The 21232-nt window shown below is 52.0% G+C and overlaps 5 protein-coding genes across 24 annotated transcripts in view; 3 read left to right on the forward strand and 2 right to left on the reverse strand.

The window, feature by feature from the left end:
• On the forward strand, positions 1 to 9313 carry NOP9 (NOP9 nucleolar protein). Of its 2 annotated transcripts, none has more exons than XM_015143357.3 (10): positions 1 to 369; positions 576 to 1028; positions 1760 to 1912; positions 2155 to 2296; positions 2418 to 2610; positions 3258 to 3398; positions 3934 to 4059; positions 4243 to 4479; positions 4697 to 4802; positions 5135 to 9313. In XM_015143357.3, exons 1-10 carry the CDS (start codon positions 123 to 125, stop codon positions 5290 to 5292), a joined length of 1956 nt encoding a protein of 651 aa, XP_014998843.1. In that variant the 5' UTR covers positions 1 to 122; the 3' UTR covers positions 5293 to 9313. The 2 variants fall into 2 exon arrangements, with proteins under 2 accessions (XP_014998843.1, NP_001253185.1); NM_001266256.1 differs by having other exon boundaries at positions 53 to 369; positions 1802 to 1912; positions 5135 to 5307.
• The window catches only part of CIDEB (cell death inducing DFFA like effector b), a 20616-nt gene continuing 4676 nt past the window's right edge, over positions 5293 to 21232 (reverse strand). Inside the window, exons 1-8 of one of the 8 annotated variants that reach the window (XM_077937602.1) lie at positions 10817 to 11603; positions 10577 to 10716; positions 8667 to 9020; positions 8004 to 8106; positions 7555 to 7699; positions 6566 to 6715; positions 6139 to 6329; positions 5388 to 5957 (exon numbers count right to left, since the gene is read on the reverse strand). In XM_077937602.1, the coding sequence (XP_077793728.1) occupies positions 5825 to 5957; positions 6139 to 6329; positions 6566 to 6715; positions 7555 to 7699; positions 8004 to 8044 (660 nt within the window). In that variant the 5' untranslated portion in view covers positions 8045 to 8106; positions 8667 to 9020; positions 10577 to 10716; positions 10817 to 11603 and the 3' untranslated portion in view covers positions 5388 to 5824. 8 annotated transcript variants of the gene reach the window in all.
• LTB4R2 (leukotriene B4 receptor 2) lies at positions 10833 to 12391 on the forward strand. The gene has a single exon (XM_015143456.3). It carries the CDS (start codon positions 10833 to 10835, stop codon positions 11907 to 11909), a length of 1077 nt encoding a protein of 358 aa, XP_014998942.2. The 3' UTR covers positions 11910 to 12391.
• Positions 13171 to 18231, forward strand: LTB4R (leukotriene B4 receptor). Of its 3 annotated transcripts, none has more exons than XM_077940790.1 (2): positions 13171 to 14351; positions 15845 to 18231. In XM_077940790.1, the coding sequence occupies exons 1-2, from the start codon at positions 14220 to 14222 to the stop codon at positions 16916 to 16918; spliced, it is 1206 nt and encodes a 401-aa protein (XP_077796916.1). In that variant the 5' UTR covers positions 13171 to 14219; the 3' UTR covers positions 16919 to 18231. The 3 variants fall into 3 exon arrangements, with proteins under 3 accessions (XP_077796916.1, XP_014998943.2, XP_014998944.2); XM_015143457.3 differs by having other exon boundaries at positions 13263 to 15216; XM_015143458.3 differs by lacking the exon at positions 13171 to 14351 and adding an exon at positions 14916 to 15212.
• Positions 18556 to 21232, reverse strand: part of ADCY4 (adenylate cyclase 4) — a 16193-nt gene continuing 13516 nt past the window's right edge. For 6 of the 10 annotated variants that reach the window (XR_013396145.1, XR_013396143.1, XR_013396144.1 and 3 more), the window contains 5 exons: positions 19931 to 20077; positions 19519 to 19626; positions 19288 to 19402; positions 18846 to 18970; positions 18556 to 18760 (listed from right to left, as the gene is read on the reverse strand). Coding sequence is in view for 3 of the 10 variants with exons in the window: in XM_077940744.1 (XP_077796870.1) it covers positions 18608 to 18760; positions 18846 to 18970; positions 19288 to 19402; positions 19519 to 19626; positions 19931 to 20077 (648 nt within the window). In the remaining 7 variants the exon portion in view is untranslated. Of the gene's footprint in view, positions 18761 to 18845; positions 18971 to 19287; positions 19403 to 19518; positions 19627 to 19930; positions 20178 to 21232 lie in introns of all 10 variants that reach the window. The other 4 variants (XR_013396142.1, XR_013396147.1, XR_013396141.1 and 1 more) reach the window with 2 other exon arrangements.

Below are 21232 nucleotides of genomic sequence, written 5' to 3' on the forward strand. Positions count from 1 at the left end.
AGCTGCGTCAGGAGCGCGCCCGCGTTTCTGAACTTGGTTTGGGCCGGGCACACGCTTGGCGACGTTGAAGGTTCGTCCACAGCTAAGGAAACTTTTGCAGCCGGAGAGGTTCCGAAACACACATGGGGCTGGGTCCGCGCTCTCCACACAAGGTGGGGCGCCGGTTCCCAGCTGGTGGCAAACGGGGACGCGGGGCCAAGGGGTCGGGGCGCCCCTTACCCCGCAGTAAGCGGCAACCCTGGCCGCCTCCGGATAGGCGCTCGGAGCCGCCTCCAGATTCGCACCCGCACCTGAGCCCCGAAGCTCTGGGATATTTCCGCCGGGCGCTGTCAGCATTGAAAGAGGCTCCCGAGACTGGGGAAGAACGAGGTAGGCAGCAACTTCGGGGTTTAGACCAAGAGCATCAAATCCAGGGCAGGCAAGGAAACTTTCTGGGGTCGGCAGGGCGTGGGGACTTAGTTTCATTCCCATGTCCTCTTCCTCGGCCTCCCACCCACGACCCTTGGTTAAGTAAGGGTACATAACCATATTGTCTACTAAGTCTCTTCAAAGTGTGTTTTTCTTCACTTTTCCAGATCTGATGGTGCACAATATTATGAAGGAAGTAGAGACTCAGGCCCTAGCTTTGTCCACTAACAGGACTGGCAGTGAGATGCTGCAGGAACTGTTGGGATTCAGTCCCTTGAAACCGCTTTGTCGCGTATGGGCTGCTCTGCGCTCCAACTTGCGCACTGTGGCCTGTCACCGATGCGGGGTCCATGTATTGCAAAGTGCTTTGCTACAGCTCCCTCGATTGCTGGGGAGTGCTGCAGAGGAGGAGGAGGAGCAGGAAGGGGAGGATGGGAAGGATGGTCCCACGGAGACCCTGGAGGAGCTGGTCCTGGGACTAGCCGCTGAGGTGTGTGATGATTTTCTTTTCTACTGTGGAGACACACATGGCAGCTTCGTGGTCAGAACTCTGCTTCAGGTGTTAGGAGGGACTATTCTGGAGTCTGAGAGAGCCAGGCCCCGTGGTTTCCAATCATCTGGTAAGTATTACAAGAGGAAAGTGGACCTAGGGGGAAGAAGAATTTAGAAAGTTCAGAAGGAGACAGTAAACAGAAGACTAAGTCTTCATGGGGGAGCTTGACCTGGAAATATTAGCTTGACCTGTCCTAATCTGAACAGGGCTTAGCAAGCCAAAGATTAGTGTGTGCAGAGGCCCAGAGGTAGGGATGTACAGTTGTGTTTTGGGGACGGCTATTAGAATGGACACAGGAGGAGAAATTTTTCTTTTTAAGCATGACTTAACATTTAAATGGACTCAAGCAAAAGTAACATACATACTGGACTCAAGCAAAAGTTCAGGAAAGAATACCCTTACTACATGCAGCCCACTCTGTTATTATTTTATTTTTTTTCTTTTTCAAAACTTTATTTTGTTCTATTTCATTAAAAAAAAAAAATGCTAGTTGAGACCAGTAACTTGATTTCATGATACAGTCTTGAGCTGTGATCCACATTTTGAAAAACTCTGGGAAATAAAGTTAGCGAGTTTAAATGAGGCTTAATTTTGGAATGCCTTGACTACCTGACTGAGGAGGTTGAACTGTCTTCTGTGGACCATGGGGAAGCTGGTTGAAGTTTCTTAGAAAAATTAAGACAGAAATGTAGTCTCAGTTCTGTCATACAGAAGAGACATTCAGTTGTACTACATCTGTTCTGCATCTCCAAGTGGAATCCTTGTCCATCTATGGAATTTTTCTCTCCTGGGTGACAGTTTGTGATCTCCCCACTGCACATGTTCTTAATCTTCCTTCAGAAGCACAGAAGGCCCCAGCTCGGGAATGTAAGCCAGCTGATTTTGAAGTCCCTGAAACCTTTTTAAATCGCCTTCAGGACCTGACCTCCTCCTTTCTGAAGGACATTGCAGGTAAGGAGGGAAGTAGGAGGAGGGTCTCCCATCTACTTTTCTGGAGGTGATTTTACCACCAAGCAAGGCCCTCTGGTCAGGTTATTCCTCTTCTTTTCAAACCTGGTCTGGTTTGATGTTCAAAGCACTTCGTATAGTCCCTTTGTGTCCATAGTGCCCTGTATCTTGTTGCCTAAAGTTTGAGGTTATGCAGGTTGTCTGGAGTTTGAGAAAGCTGCTTTATTTCTGCCCTCTCTTCACAGTGTTTATCACTGATAAGATCTCCAGCTTCTGTCTTCAAGTGGCTTTACAGGTTTTACACCACAAACTTCCCGAGTTTTGCGCTTATCTCTGCAATGCTGTGATTGGCTACCTGAGTACTCGCAGTTCCTCAGTAGATGGCAGGTATGGTCAGGGCCTCAGGATCAAAGTTGGTGGGGCTGTGTGAAATGAATGAGGTGATGTAGTGCAACTGTATTTTGCATGAAATAGAGTTAAGACTGCCTGATGCCCTTCTTGTCCCCAGTCCCCTACTGCTATTTCTCCGAGATCAGACGAGCTCCAGACTCCTGGAGCAGGTCCTGCTGGTGTTGGAGCCCCCAAGGCTCCAGAGCCTCTTTGAGGAGCACTTGCAGGGGCAGCTGCAGACCCTGGCTGCACATCCCATTGCCAACTTCCCTTTGCAGCGCTTACTGGATGCAGTCACTACCCCTGAGCTGGTGAGTTGGAAACCTGAGCTGGTTCTGTTTCTAATTCTTGATCATTGGACCTTATTTTATGGTCTGTCTGCCTCTATATATCTTTGACATTGTGCTGGCCATTGCCCTTGAAAAGCTATTCCTTGAGGTTTTCCAGAGCTTAGGATAAATTTGCCCATCTTCCAGTGAGGATTTGTTTTGACTTCTCTCAGGTATGAGGACCAGCAAGAGACAGGCTTCATTCAGGTTTACAGCTTGAGGTTCCATGGCCCACCCAGACTCTGGTACTTGGCTCTAAGCCCACATGAGTGCTAGATCTGTTGCCATAGCTGCTCTTTTCCTTTGCTGCTTAGGACTAAGGTGGGCTTCCCTGTGGTTTCATGCATTGGGTGTTAGAGTGGAGGGGCAGGTTTAATTTTAGTCCCCCCTTGCCTCTAGTTCTCCCTTACACATAGGGAAGAGCCACTTAAAGTTCCTTCCTGTGAGGTGGCACCTCTAAGACTGCCCCCTTGTCCTGGGCCTTATCTACCCAAACAAAAGTCCTGATACTGGCAATGCTTTTTATGTTTCATCTAGCATTTTTAGTTGTTTTCACTGGGAAAATTTCTCTGAATAATGTGGTCCACCATTACCAGAATGCCAAAGTTACATCCCATGTTTCCCATCAGCTGTCCCCTGTGTTTGAGGAGCTAAGCCCTGTCCTGGAAGCTGTATTGGCCCAGGGCCACCCAGGGGTAGTCATTGCCCTGGTGGGGGCCTGTCGCAGAGTTGGGGCCTGCCAAGCCAAGGTCCTACAGCTCTTGTTGGAGGTGAGTGGATATTACCCACAATCTGTTTATGCCCTCAGTCCAACTTCTACATGTTAGGACTTATCTAATCTTAAGTTGTTGTACCTCTGGACTCAGGAAGTCTAGTGCCCAAGGAGTTCACAGGAATGGGGGAAAATGAGACCTGTAGGTGCCCGCCACCACTCCCAGCTAATTTTTTTTTTCTTTTTTCTTTTTTTTTTTTTTTTGAGACAGAGTTTCGCTCTTGTTGCCCAGGCTGGAGTGCAATGGTGCAATCTCAACTCACTGCACCCGGCTGAGGCCAAATGCTATTTCACAGTCCTGGAACAAAAATTGTCTCCCAGAACTAAGAGAGAAGTTTATTTAAGGGATAAACGTTTATTAATCCCTGTATGTGATAGAGACTGGGGATACAGCAAGGCATGATATCCTGCTCTCATGGAGCTCACATTCTTGTGGAGTCGGGGCTTCTTTCCTTTCCTGAAGGTGTTCCCTTAAAGTTGAGGTTAGGGATGGAGAAGTTCTCAGGTTCATCATACTTTGTCTTCTCCTTTAGGCATTCCACTGTGCAGAGCCCTCATCCCGGCAAGTGGCCTGTGTGCCTCTCTTTGCCACTTTGATGGCGTATGAGGTGTACTATGGACTGATGGAGGAGGAGGGGGCAGTGCCTGCAGAGCACCAGGTGAGGTAGAGGAGAGGCCAAGCCAGTGACTAATTGGGAGCCAGGCCTCCTAGGGTTTAGCAAGCCTCTGACTTCTGAGGTGAGAGTGGTGACTTCATCCAGGTGGAGGTGGCAGTGTTCTGGGGATGGGCTCATCCACCTGGCTTGTTGGTGCCTCCTAATTTCCTATCTCTGCGCTCCCAGGTGGAAATGGCCGCAGCCAGGGCCTTGGGGGACGTAACAGTCCTTGGGTCTCTACTGCTCCAGCATCTGCTGCACTTCTCCACTCCTGGTCTTGTACTTCGAAGTCTGGGTGCCTTGACGGGACCACAACTTCTGGTCCTGGCCCAAAGTCCTGCTGGCTCTCATGTGCTCGATGCCATCCTGACCAGCCCTTCTGTGACGCGCAAGCAGCGCCGCCGTGTGCTGCAGAACCTAAAGGTTAGATTTCTGGCTTCTGCCTTGATTCCCCACCATCATCCATTTAGAGAATATGAGCTTTCTCAGGACTGTACCTTCAGACTCCAAAAGGCTATGTAATTACTAGACTATTTTAATTCAGCCCCTAAACTCTTCAGAAAATTCACTCCCCGCAAGCCCCCAAAATACACTTTTGTGGACTTTGCTAGGGAGACCTACTTTGCTTGTCTCAATACAGGGACAATATGTGGCTCTGGCCTGTAGTCGCCATGGCAGCCGTGTGCTAGATGCCATCTGGAGTGGAGCAGCCTTGGGGGCTCGGAAAGAAATTGCTGCTGAGCTGGGTGAGTACCAGCCCCTCTCTTTGATGTTTCCAGACTTCCCTTCTCTTACTCCAGATCACTGGGTGGCTGGGAAGTCTACTGAAATTCAACAGTCTTTAGTTCCAAAGGGTGGTCTTGCTCATGGGTTCTTAGCAGTCTGCTTTCCCCTTCCCTCCCGCTGACTAATTGTGCAGTCCTCTGCCCTCACCCCTCCCTCTGACTTCTGTTCTTTGGAAAGTGAAGTGTTCACTGTACCCCAGTGGCAGGGTCTGGGGGAAATGGAGGGACCTTTACCTCAGGTAGAGTCTGTCTTTGAGCATGGTGGTACTAAACATGAGTGGTTCCCTTTGCAGGGGAGCAGAACCAGCAGCTGATAAGAGACCCTTTCGGCCACCATGTGGCTCGAAATGTGGCCTTGACTACCTTCTTAAAGCGACGAGAGGCTTGGGAACAGCAGCAGGGTGCGGTGGCCAAGCGGAGGCGGGCATTGAACTCCATACTTGAAGACTGAGGCTTTGGATCTGGGACTGCGTGTTGATGGGGGAGGGCAAAAGGGGGTATCCACCCCATCTCTTTCCTGGTTTAAATTGGAGTCAAAAGTCGTAGTGGTAAATATTTTATATTTTTATTGGAAATGTTTTTGTTAGTTTGTGGTGAAGGATATGAAGACATCTCAGGGTAAAGTCAGAGGGCTGTCATCAGTGTGCTGGGGAGTTTAGGGACAGGAGGCATTGGTAGGGGTTAGATGTAGCAGCAATCAGGCTGGGATCAAGATGCCTGGGGGACAGGCTTGTGGCCTTTCAGGGCAAGTGGGAGGCCAGAAAGGTGGCTAGGAAGGGACAGCATTCTTCAGGTAAAGGTACAGACTTGGGATGTGAGGCATTATGCTGAAAGGTTCTCTGACAAGCGGATCAGAGGACAATGGGGAAATTGGGTGAGTTATCTAGCCTGTACTGTCTGCAGGTCCTGAAATTTGATGCTGTCATAGTCTTTGCAGTGTGTCTCTTGGAATGATTCTGGGGGCAGAAGCTCAGAGCCCCTTCTTAGTAGGAATGGAGGCGGCCCTTTTGCTGCCACTGCTCAGCCCCCTCCACTACATGACGAAGGGTGGAGGAAATTCCCAGCAACATATGGCCCAGGCCTTGCAGCAGTGTGGAGGTCCAACGAAGGAGCTCCCTGAAGGGCAGAGATAAGAGGAAATCAGATGATTTGGGAAACCTGGGAGGAAGCCATCAAGCCGGGAGATGAGGATTTTCCACAAGCAAGAGCTAACTAGGGGTAGGTGGGTGCAGGAGGAGGAATTATGGGGACTATCCAACTGTAGGGGATGGGGAAGTATGACATGTTGATTTCTGACCTGAGTACTTTCTTTGGGCCGAGTCCTTGAAAGTCACAACTCATAGAGTAGAGCCCGTAGAATGTGGCTTTGACATTCAGGCTGCCAAAGAGGTCTCGAGGGTTTTGCTTGTACACGTCAAAGGTGATGCGGGCGATGTCCTTGCTGTGCTTGGGCCTCTCCCGTCCCAGGCCATATGACAGCACTCCACTCTGTAGGACACCCTTGTCAGTGCAGTATATCCTCACACCAGACACCCACCACTAATCTCCATCGGCACCGTGTCAGACTCTCCCTCGCTTAGGCTTTCTGTCCACTGTGTGACATCCTTAACAATTCTACAACTCCCCCTGCACCTGGTCCCCAGGATCAGGGTTAAGCTAGAGAGGAAGCCCGGGAAAGCTCTAAAGGACGGGCAGTGGAAGCAGCTCCAATATAGGCCTCTTACCCTTGCGGGGCTCCAGCTCTGACCAGACTCCAACACCATCAGGCACGTGTCATCCTCCAGCAGCTGGAAGAAGTCCTCACTGTCCACTGCAGTTCCATCCTCCTCTAGCACCAGGGTTAGCACTCCATTCAGCAGTAGGGTCTCCAATGCCTGCCCAATGGCAAGAAGCAAGAAGGAAGGTATCCCATGCCCCTTCCCTCTTTAGCTGCCCAACATCCATCAGTTGGCTCTAGACATTGGTCGATGTCCCACCTTGACTTTCCGGCACTTTGATACCTCCTAAAGGCTGCAGCTCTCCGTGTTCTTCAGGTTTTGGGGGATCCTAGCTAGAGGCTGAGCTTTTTCCTCTTTGCTCCTACCATGTCATTGGCATCTCCCCTTGCTCCCCTCCAAGTCACTCCTGGTTTGGAATTGGAAAGCAAGCCAGGTTCTCATGAAGTCCACCCTTCTGTCTTATCTACAATGCTGCACCTCACTTCCCACACCCTCAGAGTTCTCCAGAAGTGTTTTCAGTAATAGTGTTTAACCTTTTTGAGTCCTTACTCTGTGCCGGGTATGAGGACTTTACCTACATTATCCTCTTACTCCTTTCAACAACCCTAGGAGGTGATGTGTTATTATTGCCTTTTTATAGATGAAGAAACTGAGGTTTTGATAGGTTGAACAACTTCCCAAGGTTTGACAGCCAGGAAGTGGCAGAATCAGAATTTGAACTTGATTTGTCATACAAATTGCCTTCCATACTGGCCTCTGAATTCCATCCCTCCAACTCTCCCTATTTCCTGCTAACCCCTGCTCCCATAGAAAAGCTCACTAGGTGGAAAATGAACAAACTGACCGGAACTCATGAGGCCCACCCCACTGAGCTCTCAGTGGGAGGAGGCAGCTGTGTGACTTCAGCCCTCTCTGCTCCATCATCACAAGTTGCCAATGTTGTGGAGCCCCTTGGCTACCCCTGCTAAAGGAACCAAGGAACTTGGCCTACTTACTTTGGCTAGCAGCTCCTGGCGGGTGGCAGCTGTCAGGCCTTTCCGGATGGTCCGCTTGTGATTACAGACACGGAAAGGTCGCTGGGGTGGTGAAGCTGAGGTCCAGACCCTCCGTCCAAGCTCCGAGCTTATATTAGATACTGACCTGGTAGTTGAGAAGAAAAGTCAAGAAGGGGCAAGAAGGGGCTTAGTGAGTGTAAAGGGCGTGATGGGGGTAGAGTGGCTAGAGGGCTAGGGAGGGAGAGATCTAGGTTTATAGATGGTAGGGATGAGGGAGAGACCATGGAGTACAGGTGGGGGCGGGTGGGTCAAGAGCTTGACAAGCCCACTATGGAGTGGGGAGCAGAAGAGGAAGGGGTACTGGTTAGTGTCCTAGGGGCTGAGTGGAGTATTGTTGCCCTGCTTATATCCCCTAAAGGTAGAGGGTAGAGCGGAGGGTTAGCAGTCACCTGAGTAGGTCACTGGGGTTCAGAGCTGAGAGGTACTCCATGGTGGATGGGAGAGTTCCTTCCCTGGAACTTCTGGGCTGGGTGGTTCTCTCCTGTGCTGGGGCTTTAGTGGTGTTTTCTGTTACAAACCTGGGATCTCAGCCCAGGGCAACGTGGGAATGAGTCAAGCCTGGACTCTGGCCCCCCTGCCTGACCAGTAAGAAGGGCAAAGTCCAAGGGGAGGGATGAGGGAGGGGCCAGATGGGGTCCTGGAGGAAGAATTGCCTGGCAAAAGCCATTGGAGCTTGTATGTGTGCCTTTGGTGATGACATGTGTTGTGAGAGTAGATGGGAACCATGTAAAAGGATGAAACGTGACCTCTGGTGTTTTTTTTATTTCTATGAGAGAATTTCTGGGGATGGTTTCTGGCTCTCAGACTCTGAGAAGCTGCATTTTATGTGAGTGGCTCTGTGTGTGCTGCCACCTACTGGAGTAGCCATAAGCTGCAGCTTTAGGAAAAGGGATCCCGGGGTGGAGTGTGGGGAAGCTGGATGGCAGCATGGCAGGGCTTTGGAAAGTGAGAGGTGAGACTGTGTCCAGGAAGGGTGTAAGGAGAGGATGGATCCTAATCCATGGATTCAGAATCATTAGGGTCCTGTCTGGGACCCCGGTTTTCCTGCTTACCTGCTCCTTCCTCCTTGGTCAAAGGAGGGGCTGGTTCATTGCTCTGACTTCGGTTTCCAGAACTGCCTGTGGAGTTCGGTCACACTTAGGTCATCTTCTCTCTCACCTTTCTGCTTTTGCCAACTAATGGACGTGAAGGAGATGTGAATGGGGCAGGAATGTCCTTTGATGGCATCAAGAATTTAGCTTCTGGTGCACTGTGTCCCAGCTCTGATTTCAGTTGCAGCCGTGATGGACAGTTGCATGGAAGCTGAGACTCTCACTGACAGTGAAACCCTCAAATGAACACAATCCCTGCTTTCCTGCCCAGGATCCTTATAGGGTCCCCCAGCTTCCCCACTTTTTTTCTGTGTCCTGACAAGGAAACACAGAGTAACTTGATTGCCCTGTGACCTGGCCAGCTGCATTTCCCCTGGAGGCTTGAGCCCAAGCCAGAGCCTTGAAAAGGTATTCAGGTTGTTGCTCAAAACACAAAAAAACTGGCCCTGGCCCTGAACCAAATATCTTGAACCCTCATAAACTCCATACCCTGACCCCTTTGTTTTGGACATATCGAGATAGAACAACTCTTTCTCTCACTGTCTGTTGTAAGGATATGCTGTAGCCCACTCATTAAGTACATTTTCCTAATAAATGCTTTGGACTGATCACCCTGCCAGTCTTTTGTCTTGGGCAATCTGTACTTTTCTCAGAGATTCCAAGGCCTACTGAAGGGACTTAACACTCTTAATGGCTTTCCCCTCTTGTTTTACCCTATGCCCTCACTTCCTGAGTTAACCTCCCAAATACAGGATTACTGGTACCCAAGCCCTTAGCTCAGGCTCTGCTTTGGGAGGCCCCAGCCTAAGACAGTGCTCCTGGTGCCCTGCGCAAGGAACCTCAAGTTCTGGCTGTTACTTGGGCTGAGGCCTTTCTTTTCCCTTCCCCCAGTTCTATCCATCTGCCAGGCCCCCGTCAAATCTCTTCATTTCCAAGTTTTGCTTGACTTTTCCAAGAAGAGAGGGCTGCTGCTTAGTATGTCCCTACTGCATCCTTTCCTTTCTTGTCTTGTATCCTTGTACAGCCTGGAAATGGGATCTCTTCATGGTTGTGTGTCATGACTCCCTAACCATTATGCCTCCATGCATCTCCTGTTCCTCCTGGAACCTGGCAGCATGCCTTACATGGAAAGGCTGTCACTGACAGCCCGGTGAGAGCCCTGAGGGTGGAGTGACCGGGGGAGGGCCCTAGGCAAGAGATGGGAGGAGGTAGGCCAGAAGCTGAAGAAAAGGGGCTCAGCCAGACCAGGAGACTGGAAAACAGGCAAAGATAGAGCAGATGGGGGACTGAGTTGTTTGGGTCACCTTCTCTGCAGACCAGAGAGGCCAAGCAACATACATGCTGCAGAAGGTGGGCTGGGAGGATTGGGGCCAGAGCTGGGGGAGGGATGAGAACAGAAGCAGGACCAGGGTTAGGATTCAGCAGAGTCCTCCTATTTCCTTCCACGGCCAGGGAATCTTACTGCCCCACTTCAGCTTCTGCTGTTTCCTGGCAAGGCAGGCTCTCACATGCCTGGACACTTGGATACGTTGGTGATGGGAAGGAGTAGGGTGAGGGAGGGGCCCCAGGAGAGGCCCAGGATGAGCCTCATCTTGTCCCTCCCCATTCTTGCCTTACCCACTGCAAATGTGATAGGCACAGGACAGGAGTAGGCACCTCGCCCACTGCTGCTTAACCTTTCAGCTTCTCCAGGCCCCCAGTCGTGCTCGCTCCCACCTTGGTAAGTAGATCTGCGCACATCCCTTTATACCCCACCATCCACTTTTGCCCAGATGTGCTAGAATGGGGCTGGACAAAGAAGGAGGGGCCAGACTAGAGGAGTGGTGGTAGAGATAGTGACAGCCTGGGGTGAGGACTTTATGCCTGTTTACCACTGAGCTCTGGGAAGGAGCCAGGAGTGGGGCAGGTCAGCTGAGTGGGAGCAGGGGATCTGGGTTCCAAGAAGGAGTAGTGTTTGAGGTGGGATCTGGGTTCTCGTGGAAGTCAGGACTCCCAGGCAGAAAGAGGCAGGCTGCAGGCAAGTAAGGAGGAGGCATGGCCCCTTCTCTTCGGACATCACAGGTGGGGTTTCGCCCCACCCCTGAACACTCTCTGTGGCGCCTTCCACCCACCTGTAGGCCCAGAAGGATGTCGGTCTGCTACCGTCCCCCAGGGAACGAGACACTGCTGAGCTGGAAGACTTCGCGGGCCACAGGCACGGCCTTCCTGCTCCTGGCGGCACTGCTGGGGCTGCCCGGCAACGGCTTCGTGGTGTGGAGCTTGGCGGGCTGGCGGCCTGCACGGGGGCGACCGCTGGCAGCCACCCTTGTGCTGCATCTGGCGCTGGCCGACGGCGCGGTGCTGCTGCTCACGCCGCTCTTTGTGGCCTTCCTGACCGGGCAAGCCTGGCCGCTGGGCCAGGCGGGCTGCAAGGCGGTGTACTACGTGTGCGCGCTCAGCATGTACGCCAGCGTGCTGCTCACCGGCCTGCTCAGCCTGCAGCGCTGCCTCGCGGTTACCCGCCCCTTCCTGGCGCCCAGGCTGCGCAGCCCGGCCCTGGCCCGCCGCCTGCTGCTGGCCGTCTGGCTGGCCGCCCTCTTGCTCGCCGTTCCGGCCGCCATCTACCGCCACCTGTGGAGGGACCGCGTATGCCAGCTGTGCCACCCGTCGCCGGCCCACGCCGCCGCCCACCTGACCCTGGAGACTCTGACCGCCTTCGTGCTTCCTTTCGGGCTGATGCTTGGCTGCTACAGCGTGACGCTGGCGCGGCTGCGGGGCGCCCGCTGGGGCTCCGGGCGGCATGGGGCACGGGTGGGCCGGCTGGTGAGCGCCATCGTGCTTGCCTTCGGCTTGCTCTGGGCTCCCTACCACGCGGTCAACCTTCTGCAGGCAGTCGCCGCGCTGGCTCCACCTGAAGGGACCTTGGCGAAGCTGGGTGGGGCTGGCCAGGCGGCGCGAGCAGGAACTACGGCTTTGGCCTTCTTCAGTTCTAGCGTCAACCCGGTGCTGTACGTCTTCACCGCTGGAGATCTGCTGCCCCGGGCAGGTCCCCGTTTCCTAACGCGGCTCTTCGAAGGCTCCGGGGAGGCCCGAGGGGGCGGCCGCTCTAGGGAGGGGACCATGGAGCTCCGAACTACCCCTCAGCTGAAAGTGGTGGGGCAGGGCCGCGGCAATGGAGACCCGGGGGGTGGGATGGAGAAGGACGGTCCGGAATGGGACCTTTGACCCTGCTGCCCTTCCCTCTCCCTTTCCATCCTCTCACCCTCTGGAGCTCAGTGTTCTGGAACATTTGGGGACCCTTCTTTGATTAGAGTTTGGATTTGACTGGGTAGGATTACTATACACCTCAGGCAGGCCCAGGCTTCTCCATACTGAGGGATTATGAGGGTGGTGATGGTCCCTGTTAAGGACTATTGCATACTTGCAAGTTGGCATGTACCCATGTGCCAGCACTGCTTACTTGTTGCCAATAGCTGTTATTGTGAAATACACTGGGAAGCCATTAGATGATGACTTATGTGTGCCTCCCCTGGTGGTTCTTCATGCCTGAGTTGTACTGAAGCCACCTAGTTCCCTTCTGGGTCAAGCCAGGGCTGGGCAGTGCCGGCCTTCAGTGGCATCTTGATCTGCCCTCCTCAGTCCAGGTGCCCTGGTTCCACAGGCCAATCCATAGAACCACTCTGGAAATAAAGGAGAAAATGGAAGGAGAAGTATGGGAGCTTGGATGAGGGGTAGGAATGGGATCCATTCTCTGAGGCTTATAAAAGCCTCTGGGGGAGGAAATGGCTCTGAAGGGGAAACTGAATCTGGGGTTTGAAAGGAAAGTTTTCCTGCCTGTCTTGTGTTTGGTCCAGTGGGTGTGAGAGAGGCACACAAGGAGTGGACAGTGGTGTAGGGGCCCTGGGAGTCTGAGACTTACCTTCCTCCCTGACCATCTGTTCCTCCCTGCAAAGGCCACCTGACGTGAAAAGGAGCCCAGGAGCAGGCACTCAGTCTGGGAAGTTTGGAGGTTGGTCATCAGGGGGTATGAGGAATGGCAGGAATATTTAGAGGACAGGAATAATTTTTCAGAAAAGTGCCACCTATTCTTTTTCTCTTTGCCAAGTCTGGGCTCCTTCCAAGATGCTGCTAGCTATTCCTGGCCCCTTCCCCAATACTTATCTGCCCCCACCTTTTGGAATCCATATCTAGGTCTAAAAACGGTTCTAGATTCTGACACCTTTGATTGGGGGATGTAGAATGGGATTCTTTTCAGGGGACATCCACAAGTACACACTTGTGGTCACTAAGGTGACCAGCTCATCCCAGTTGGCCCAGGACTTTCCCAGTTTTAGCACTGAAAATCCCTTGTCCCAGCCCTGTTGGTTTCCCAACAAACTGAAATGGTTGGCCACTCAAGTGGCTACCCTGACCATCACCCCAGGCTCTACTTTAGTGACTGCTCATACCTCCCTGCCTCCCAAACAGAAGTCGAAACAGAGCAAAAGAAACCCAGTCCCCAGGGTCATGCTGGGGCTACCAAAACTGGGATTAACTAGCATCTGTGAACTAGAACAGCAGGGAGTATGCTTAGAGTGCCTGGTCCTGGGTTTGGGGAAGAAAGGCCATCAAGGTAGATGTGGGTGGGGAACAACTTGGGAGGGGTGGCAAGGACAACCCAGTTTCTCTCTGAGGGGACCTCTGGTTGACCCTGGAGCTTCTGTCCCCAAACACAGGCCTCATGGGATTCTTTCTGTCCTTGTGTCCTGGGCAGAGGTTCCCTAAATTCCCTTGTTGCATATTCCCCATCTCTGACACCCAGTGCGGTCAGAAAGCCCTTCCTTAACTCAGACTTCAGTTCTTGCTTCGGTTTCTGCCCATTGCTTTTCATCATATCCTCTGCCTGACAGCTACGAGGTCAACTCTGCTCTGGCTTTTCTCCAGGCAGAGCAAGTGGGGGCTCTGGAAAGGTTAAGGGATCTCAGTGACCACCATTACACTTTGCATCTTTCCTGAGAAGTGAGAGTTGAAAGGGAAGCAGGAAGGCCCATGGTCAGATTGAAGGAAGAAATTTTTAGTTTCTTCTTTTCTTTTTCTTTTTTTTTTTTTTTTTTGAGATGGAGTCTCACTGTGTCACTCAGACTGGAGTGCAGTGGTACGATCTCGGCTCACTGCAGCCTGCACTACCTGGGTTCATGTGATTCTCCTGCCTCAGCCTCCCAAGTAGCTGAGACTACAGGCACATACCACTACACCCAGCTAACTTTTGTATTTTTAGTAGAGACGGGGTTTCACCATGTTGGCCAGGCTGGTCTCAAACTACTGACATCAAGCGATCCGCTCCCCTCAGCCTCCCAAAGTGCTGGGATTACCAGTATGAACCACCACAACCCACCAGGAATTTTTAGTTCTTAGCTTTTGCAGGAGACTTCAAGGAAAGGAGATGTTCCTCTGTGCAGGAAATGGGGAAGGTGACCATTTTTGCATTCCTGGTTTCCCATCTTGGCAGGGTAGTCATGAGGCATCACTGTTCCTGCTCTCCCACTCCTGCTCCTCATGCTCAGCCTGCCTAGCTCGGCCTCAACTTTCTCTGTGTGTCTAAAGTGGAACTGGATAGAAGGCTGTGGGAAGATAGGAAAGAGATGGTGCCAATCCCCTTGCCCAGATCTTAAATCCAGACTCAGCAAGGTAATCACATGGGCAAGCACAAGGCAGGGGTTTGGGGAAAGGGGAAGTAATTGGCATTCTGTGTGATACCAAGGAGACCATTTGGATTTTGGCTTCTACCAAAGAGAATGGAGAATTGGTTGACCTAAATGGAACCAATCCCTTTAAGTAAGGCGAGGAAAGGGGGTGCTGGAAGATGGCCACACAACCTAGATCATAGCTTGAACTGAAACCAAGAACAGAGTACTGCCCCCTTCGGCAATTTACTGACATGCCCTCTTTAAATCATGTTATCTAACCCAAACCCAGACCCAGGACCTAGTCACAGCTCCAACCTACACTTCCTATTAATTTAAAAAAAAAAAAAAATCTACATTATTACTGCAAAACAAACAAACAAAGATATCAGCACTGTAGCCTCTCAATCTGAGCCCATTTCCCTTCTCTAGCTACCATACCTCCTTCTCCTATATGATACCATTCACTACTTTATTTAATTCTCCAGTCTAGACCTGCATCTTGAGACCACACCCAGCCTACTCACTCCCCACACCCCTCTTTCCTCTCACTGCTCCTTCCTGGTCTCTTCTCATCTGGCTCCACCTCTGAGGAGTCCTCAGAGAAACCCTTCTGGGTTGCCCTGGAACACAGACTATCCCCCCTCCTAGTGAAGGGAGTGGGTAGGGGTTTCAGCCCCACCCTCAGGAAGATGCGTCTTCCCTGTCCTCTGCTCTATGGTACTTCCTCTCTGGCTGACTTAGCAAACAGCACCTAGACCGGGGGCCAGGCCCTTGGCAGTGGGACAGATCCAGGGATAGGCTACGGCACCTTGCCCTGACCCTGGGATTGGCATCAGCTTCCAACCAGTTCCCGTCAAAGCTTGTAAGTAAGTATCCTGGGAACGGCAGTGGTTGTGGTGGTGGTGGGACGGTGTGCAGCCATGAAAGAAGGTGCAAAGGAATCTCCAAAGAAAGCCTGACCAGTGTAAAAGTTGGGAGGCTTTGTCCTTGTCACTTGTCCACTAACTCTTCCCCTCCCTGTTATTCCTGGTTGACCCTGGGCATCTCTGGGGACAGTAGGCAGGTGATTGGGAAAGTTAATGGGATTGAGGGGATGAGGGCCTGGCAGGGGGCAAGAAAGCTGGCCTTTCAAGGGGTGCAGCATTGGTAGGAACTCTCAGGTTGGTTCTGGGCTTTAGGGTCTCTTAAGGGGAGGAGACTGAAAAGGTCTGAAAATGCTGCTGCTGCTGCTGCTGCTGCTGCGGTCACTGTATATTTTGCAATTGGGTCTGTGGGCAGGAAGGGGCCTCATGACCCAGTTAGGAAACTAGTCTTTGTACTCAACCAGATCCCTTTAAGATGTCAGTCTGCAGCGATGGGGGCAGTATATTTCAGGGGGACCTCTGGTGCTGCTGACCCTGGAGACAGACTAGAGTTCTCAGTCTAGGCGTGTCTATGGTGTCAGGTAACCCTTGGTCCTCTACTCTCATGCGTTTGTCCGCCCTCACTCTCCAGGTCCTCCTGACGGCCATGAACACTACATCTCCTGCAGCATCCCCCTCACTAGGTGTAGGGTTCATCGTTCTGTTGGCTATCATCCTGCTGTCAGTGGCGCTGGCTGTGGGGCTTCCCGGCAACAGCTTTGTGGTGTGGAGCATCTTGAAAAGGATGAAGACGCGCTCTGTCACTGCCCTGTTGGTGCTGAACCTGGCCCTGGCCGACCTGGCCGTATTGCTCACTGCTCCCTTTTTCCTTCACTTCCTGGCCCAAGGCACCTGGAGTTTTGGATTGGCTGGTTGTCGCCTGTGCCACTATGTCTGTGGAGTCAGCATGTACGCCAGTGTCCTGCTTATCACAGCCATGAGTCTAGACCGCTCACTGGCAGTGGCCCGCCCCTTTGTATCCCAGAAGCTACGCACCAAGGCAATGGCCCTGCGGGTGCTGGCAGGCATCTGGGTGGTGTCCTTTCTGCTGGCCACACCCGTCCTCGTGTACCGCACAGTAGTGGCCTTGAAAACGAACATGAGCCTGTGCTATCCGAAGTACCCCAGCAAGGAGCACGAGGCCTTCCATCTAATCTTCGAGGCCCTCACGGGCTTCCTGCTGCCCTTCCTGGCTGTGGTGGCCAGCTACTCCGACATAGGGCGTCGGCTGCAGGCCCGGCGCTTCCGCCGCAGCCGCCGCACTGGTCGCCTGGTGGTGCTCATCATCCTGGCCTTCGCCGCCTTCTGGCTGCCCTACCACGTGGTGAACCTGGCCGAGGCTGCCCGTGCGCTGGCCGGCCAGGCCTCCGGGTCGGGGCTCGTGGGGCAGCGGCTGAAACTGGCCCGCAGCGTACTCATCGCGCTCGCCTTCCTGAGCAGCAGCGTGAACCCCGTGCTGTACGCGTGCGCCGGCGGCGGCCTGCTACGCTCCGCGGGCGTGGGCTTCGTCGCCAAGCTGCTGGAGGGCACGGGCTCCGAGGCGTCCAGCACCCGCCGCGGGGGCAGCCTGGGCCAGACCGTGAGGGGCGGCCCCGCCGCTCAGGAGCCCGGTCCTTCCGAGAGCCTCACTGCTTCCAGCCCTCTGGAGTTAAACGAACTGAACTAGGCCTGGTGGAAGGAGGCCCACTTTCTCCTGGCAGAATGCCAGCCCTGAGCCAGTTCTGTACCTGGAGGAGGAGCAGGAGCGGGGAGGGCATGAGAGCGTGGGAGGCGGGAGTGGAGTGGAAGAAGAGGGAGAGGTGGAGCAAAGTGAGGGCGGAGTGAGAGAGTGCTCCATCCTGCTCCCACAGGCAGCTTTAACCATTAAAACTGAAGTCTGAAATTGGGTCAACCTTGTGAGTGGGGTACGTGTGCTGTGGGCATCGGGGTGCTTGTGGGTGCCCTGGTGGGACCCCTCTCAGTAGTCGAGAGTTACCTCTTTTAGTTCCCCATGATTTACAATTTTGGAAAGGACACAAGGACAAACATAGATTGCCCCCATTCCCAGGTGATTCTGAGTACGTAGTCTGCAGATAATACTTAGCAAAACGCAGTCTGCGGACTCCTAAAGCAGCTTGTCTAGGAAGACCACCCATGTGGGCCTATCACTCCAAGCTCTGTGACTCAGGGGACCTTCTGAGAAAACAGCACTGCTATGAAACATCTTCCCTGAAGCCTGTGATAAGTCTCCTTGTTAGCATGACTCCAACTTCCTGCCAATAATCTTTGTCCTCTCTGTAGGAGGTATTCTAGGGGATGCCTTCCTTCCTTCCATTTCACAAAGAGGTCAGACTTGAGGACTAAGTCATTAGATCTTATCCCTTAGAATTCTACATATCAGCATCTGCTAACCTCCACAACACACCCTGGCACAGGGTGGGGCTGAGGGCCCCAGGAAACAAAGATTCCCAAAAGTGAGAGGGATGAGTCATTATTTCCTAGAGATGACTGTTGTTTTAGAGAACCTTGGTCCAACTCTGTTCTGACAAGGTTTTAGGAAGATGGCAACAACAGTGGCAGCAGTGTACTTTTTGGATCTTTCTCATGAAAAACAAAAGAGCAAGTAAGAGAGTGAAACCAAATATCCACATGCAACATCCGCAACAAACCTAGTATGTCAAGGTATCTCCCATGGACCCCAAAGTATGAGCCAGTGAGAATGAGTCATCAATACCTCAAGACCCCTATACCAGCATCTGTGCAGAAGGATACAGAAGGAAGCAAAGGGATGTTGGGTGTATCTAAAAAGAGGAGACCCCCAAGCTGTCTACAGATCCTTACTGGAAAGCATGGTGTACCAATTTGAGAACAGCAGCTGAAACTGGGAGGGACCTCACAGAGTATTTCTCAGACCTCTCACCCATTCTATATGGTGAACACATGATAGGTACTTATTTAGTGTTTGTTGAATGAATAAAGTTCAAATGACATTTCCCTGGAGATTCTTCCAGTATTTGTGAGTAGGGGGCAGGAATGGGCAAATCTTTGTTTTGAGCCATGTGGCTAAATTCTTTACGCTTCCAAGGTGTACAAAATGCTGGAATCAAGTTGGCAGAGAGGCTGAGGGAGTTCTCTTCCTGAGCTTGTGAAAAAAATCACTCCATTTCAACATGCTCAGTCTCACATGCATGCATGTGTGCACACATATGCACACACACACACACACACACTCGCACTAAAATTGGCCTGGGAAGAATACTTCCCACTGAAGGGCAAGGAGAAGGTGATCCCCAGCTATATCAGCAGCTTCTGACATCAATGGGCTCCAGGCACACCAGAGTCTCTTTATTGAGGTTCTTAGAAGGGGAGTGCAATCTCAGCCTAGGGTAACTGAAGGAGGTCCACTTCGTGTCAAGTCTGTGTTCAGGAAGTAGGTGCAGAGCTGCCCTTTGCCTTTCACCTTGATGACCCCCCGGCTGTAGCAGGTGTAGCCCAGGGACTGTAGGGCCCAGGCTGTCTCCTCAGTCACCTACAATTGGAGGGGGGTGAGGGAATATGGAGGTGGCCCTATTCTTAGTTCCCCTCCCCCTATGCCTCCAATGTTGTTCACTCACTTGGATTTTGCCAAGGACTCCTGTACTCTCCATGCGGCTGGCCACATTCACTGTGTTGCCCCAAATGTCATATTGTGGCTTCTGGGCCCCAATAACTCCAGCTACTACTGGTCCGTGGTTCAACCCTAATAAGGGATGTGGTAATGACAGACTTGGAGAAGGAAGAGGGGAAGAGGAAGCACAAGGAACTAGAAGGAAGGGAGAAGAGCCTGGGGGGCCCTAGAGGAGAGGAGGGGTCTCTAAGGCTGGAGGAATGTAGCTTAAGAAAAAGAGTGGGAGAGCCTCATACCTCCTGGCCCAGCAGCTTCACACCCCATCCCAGGCAGTGAGTTAGGAAAGGGGCTTCAGGATGAACTGGGAGCAGCTAACAAAGGACTTGGAGTGGGGCAAGCTCAGGAAGGTGAGGAGGTACCAGACTGTTGCAGCAGGGGAAGTCTCTCACCCACACGCAGGCGGAAGTTGTTGAATGAATGCTTGTTGATGACGTCCAGCTTAGACCCCAGGGCAACGGCAAATTCCACCATAGTGCCAAGGTGGCTGCAGCTCCGTTCAGCATCCTGGCAATGGGCCCACGCACCAGGGTGGGCCAGTGAGGGCACAGGAATAAGTCCCACTAATGAGCCCATCAATGAGAGACCAGAGGAGGGTGGTAAGTAAGGAAGGGTTGCTGTACCTGTTGTGCATCCTGTCCAGAGGTGGCATTTAATCCTGTGGCTGCCATGTAGGTGCTGCCAATGGTCTTGATCTTCTCCACCCCACTGAACTTGGGCTTGGAGAGCAGCTGTATGTAGAGAAGAGTCCTGTCCCCAGTCTCTCTTACTCTCTCCATCCCCTCTCCCAGAAGCCCAGCCCCAAGCCTTTGGAGTTAAAGGATCAGGCTGTGGGAGTGGGGATGGTGTCAGGAAGGAGAGGGTTGGTGGTGGGCAGTGTTGCTGGAGTGGGTAGATCTGGGGGATCAGAGGAGGCGAGGGAGTACTGTAGAGGGGAGGATTGACTTCATGGCCAGAAAAGCAAAGTGGAAGGAGGTACTGGGGGAAATTTTAGAATCTAGGACATAGGTTCTGGGAGACTCTTGGAATTTTCACCTCATCAAAATCAGCAATTATTTCATTGAGCAGCCTCAGACACTCTAGGCCCTCATGATTGATGTTGGATTCAGAGTAGAACTCCTTGAAGTCTGGGACTGAAGCGAAGAGGACACAAACGCATTCGTAGGACTGGTGGTAGAGATCCTGGGAGAGCAGGAGACTGGAGTGAGGGGTACATGTCATGTTCCTCTCCTTTCTAGGTCTGTGTGGGGCCCTCCTCCCCATGTCCACATTCCTGGTCTCCCTGTTTAAGAAGAATTGGGAGGGAGGGAGAGGAGTAGGGCCAGGCTACCCCAGGGAAGTGACTTAGGAGTCAAAGCTTGGATCTCATTGTAATTCTAGAAAAGACAGAGGTTTGGGGTCAGGATCACCTCACAGCAACACGAAGGGAATCACTCCTAGAAGTGGGATCCTGTCAATGTTAATTATTTCTATATCCTATCCTACTGCTGAAAGGTGTTTAAGTCAATTAAGTCAGCTACAAAACCAAAGGTAAAACGTGTTTAAGTCAGTTAAGATAGCTACAAAATGAAAGATAAAGTAAGCAACAATAGGGACTATGAGGCAAAGGGAAAATAAGAGTAAGATGATAAAGATGGAATCAGATCTGAGGGTGGTTCACAAAATGAGTGCCATGAAGTCCTATTTAGTCTTAGATTTTGGTTCTCAGCTTTCTAGCCACCAAAGTGAAGAGAGAAAAGGATCGATTACAACATTCCCTGTGTCTATTAGAGAAGAAACCAGAGCTGATCTTGAGAGCAGGGAGCAGGCGGTGGGGGCATAAAGCTGTGAAAGAGCTCCTGAGCTGTTTCTTTTAACACCCTTCAATATGAGTCAAGAGCATTTCCATAGCAGAGGGCCAGCAGATGATACAAATACGATGGTACAAATATGTGGGTGACTTTCTGATGGTTTGGCTCTAGTAAGATTTTTGAGGATCTAGAGCAGCAGCATCCAATAGAAATTTTTGCAGTGGAAACATTCCCTATCTGCAGTGTCCAATAGGGTGGCCACTAGATACACGTGGCTGTTGAGCCCTGGAAATGTGGCTGATGCAACTGAGGAACTGAATATTTTAATTCATTAACATTAAATTTTCATACGCTAATGGCTACCATATTGGATAGTACATGTCTAGAGAGAGGGGTGGACTGTATCCTCTAGACCAGCAGTCCCCAACCTTTTTGGCCCCAAGGATGGGTTTCATGGAAGACAAGTTTTCCATGCACCCAGGCTGTGGGGGGGATGGTTTTGGGATGAAACTGTTCCACTTCAGATCATCAGGCATTAGTTATCAGA

This window comes from Macaca mulatta, chromosome 7, assembly GCF_049350105.2.
Source record: "Macaca mulatta isolate MMU2019108-1 chromosome 7, T2T-MMU8v2.0, whole genome shotgun sequence".
Classification (NCBI taxonomy): domain Eukaryota; kingdom Metazoa; phylum Chordata; class Mammalia; order Primates; family Cercopithecidae; genus Macaca; species Macaca mulatta.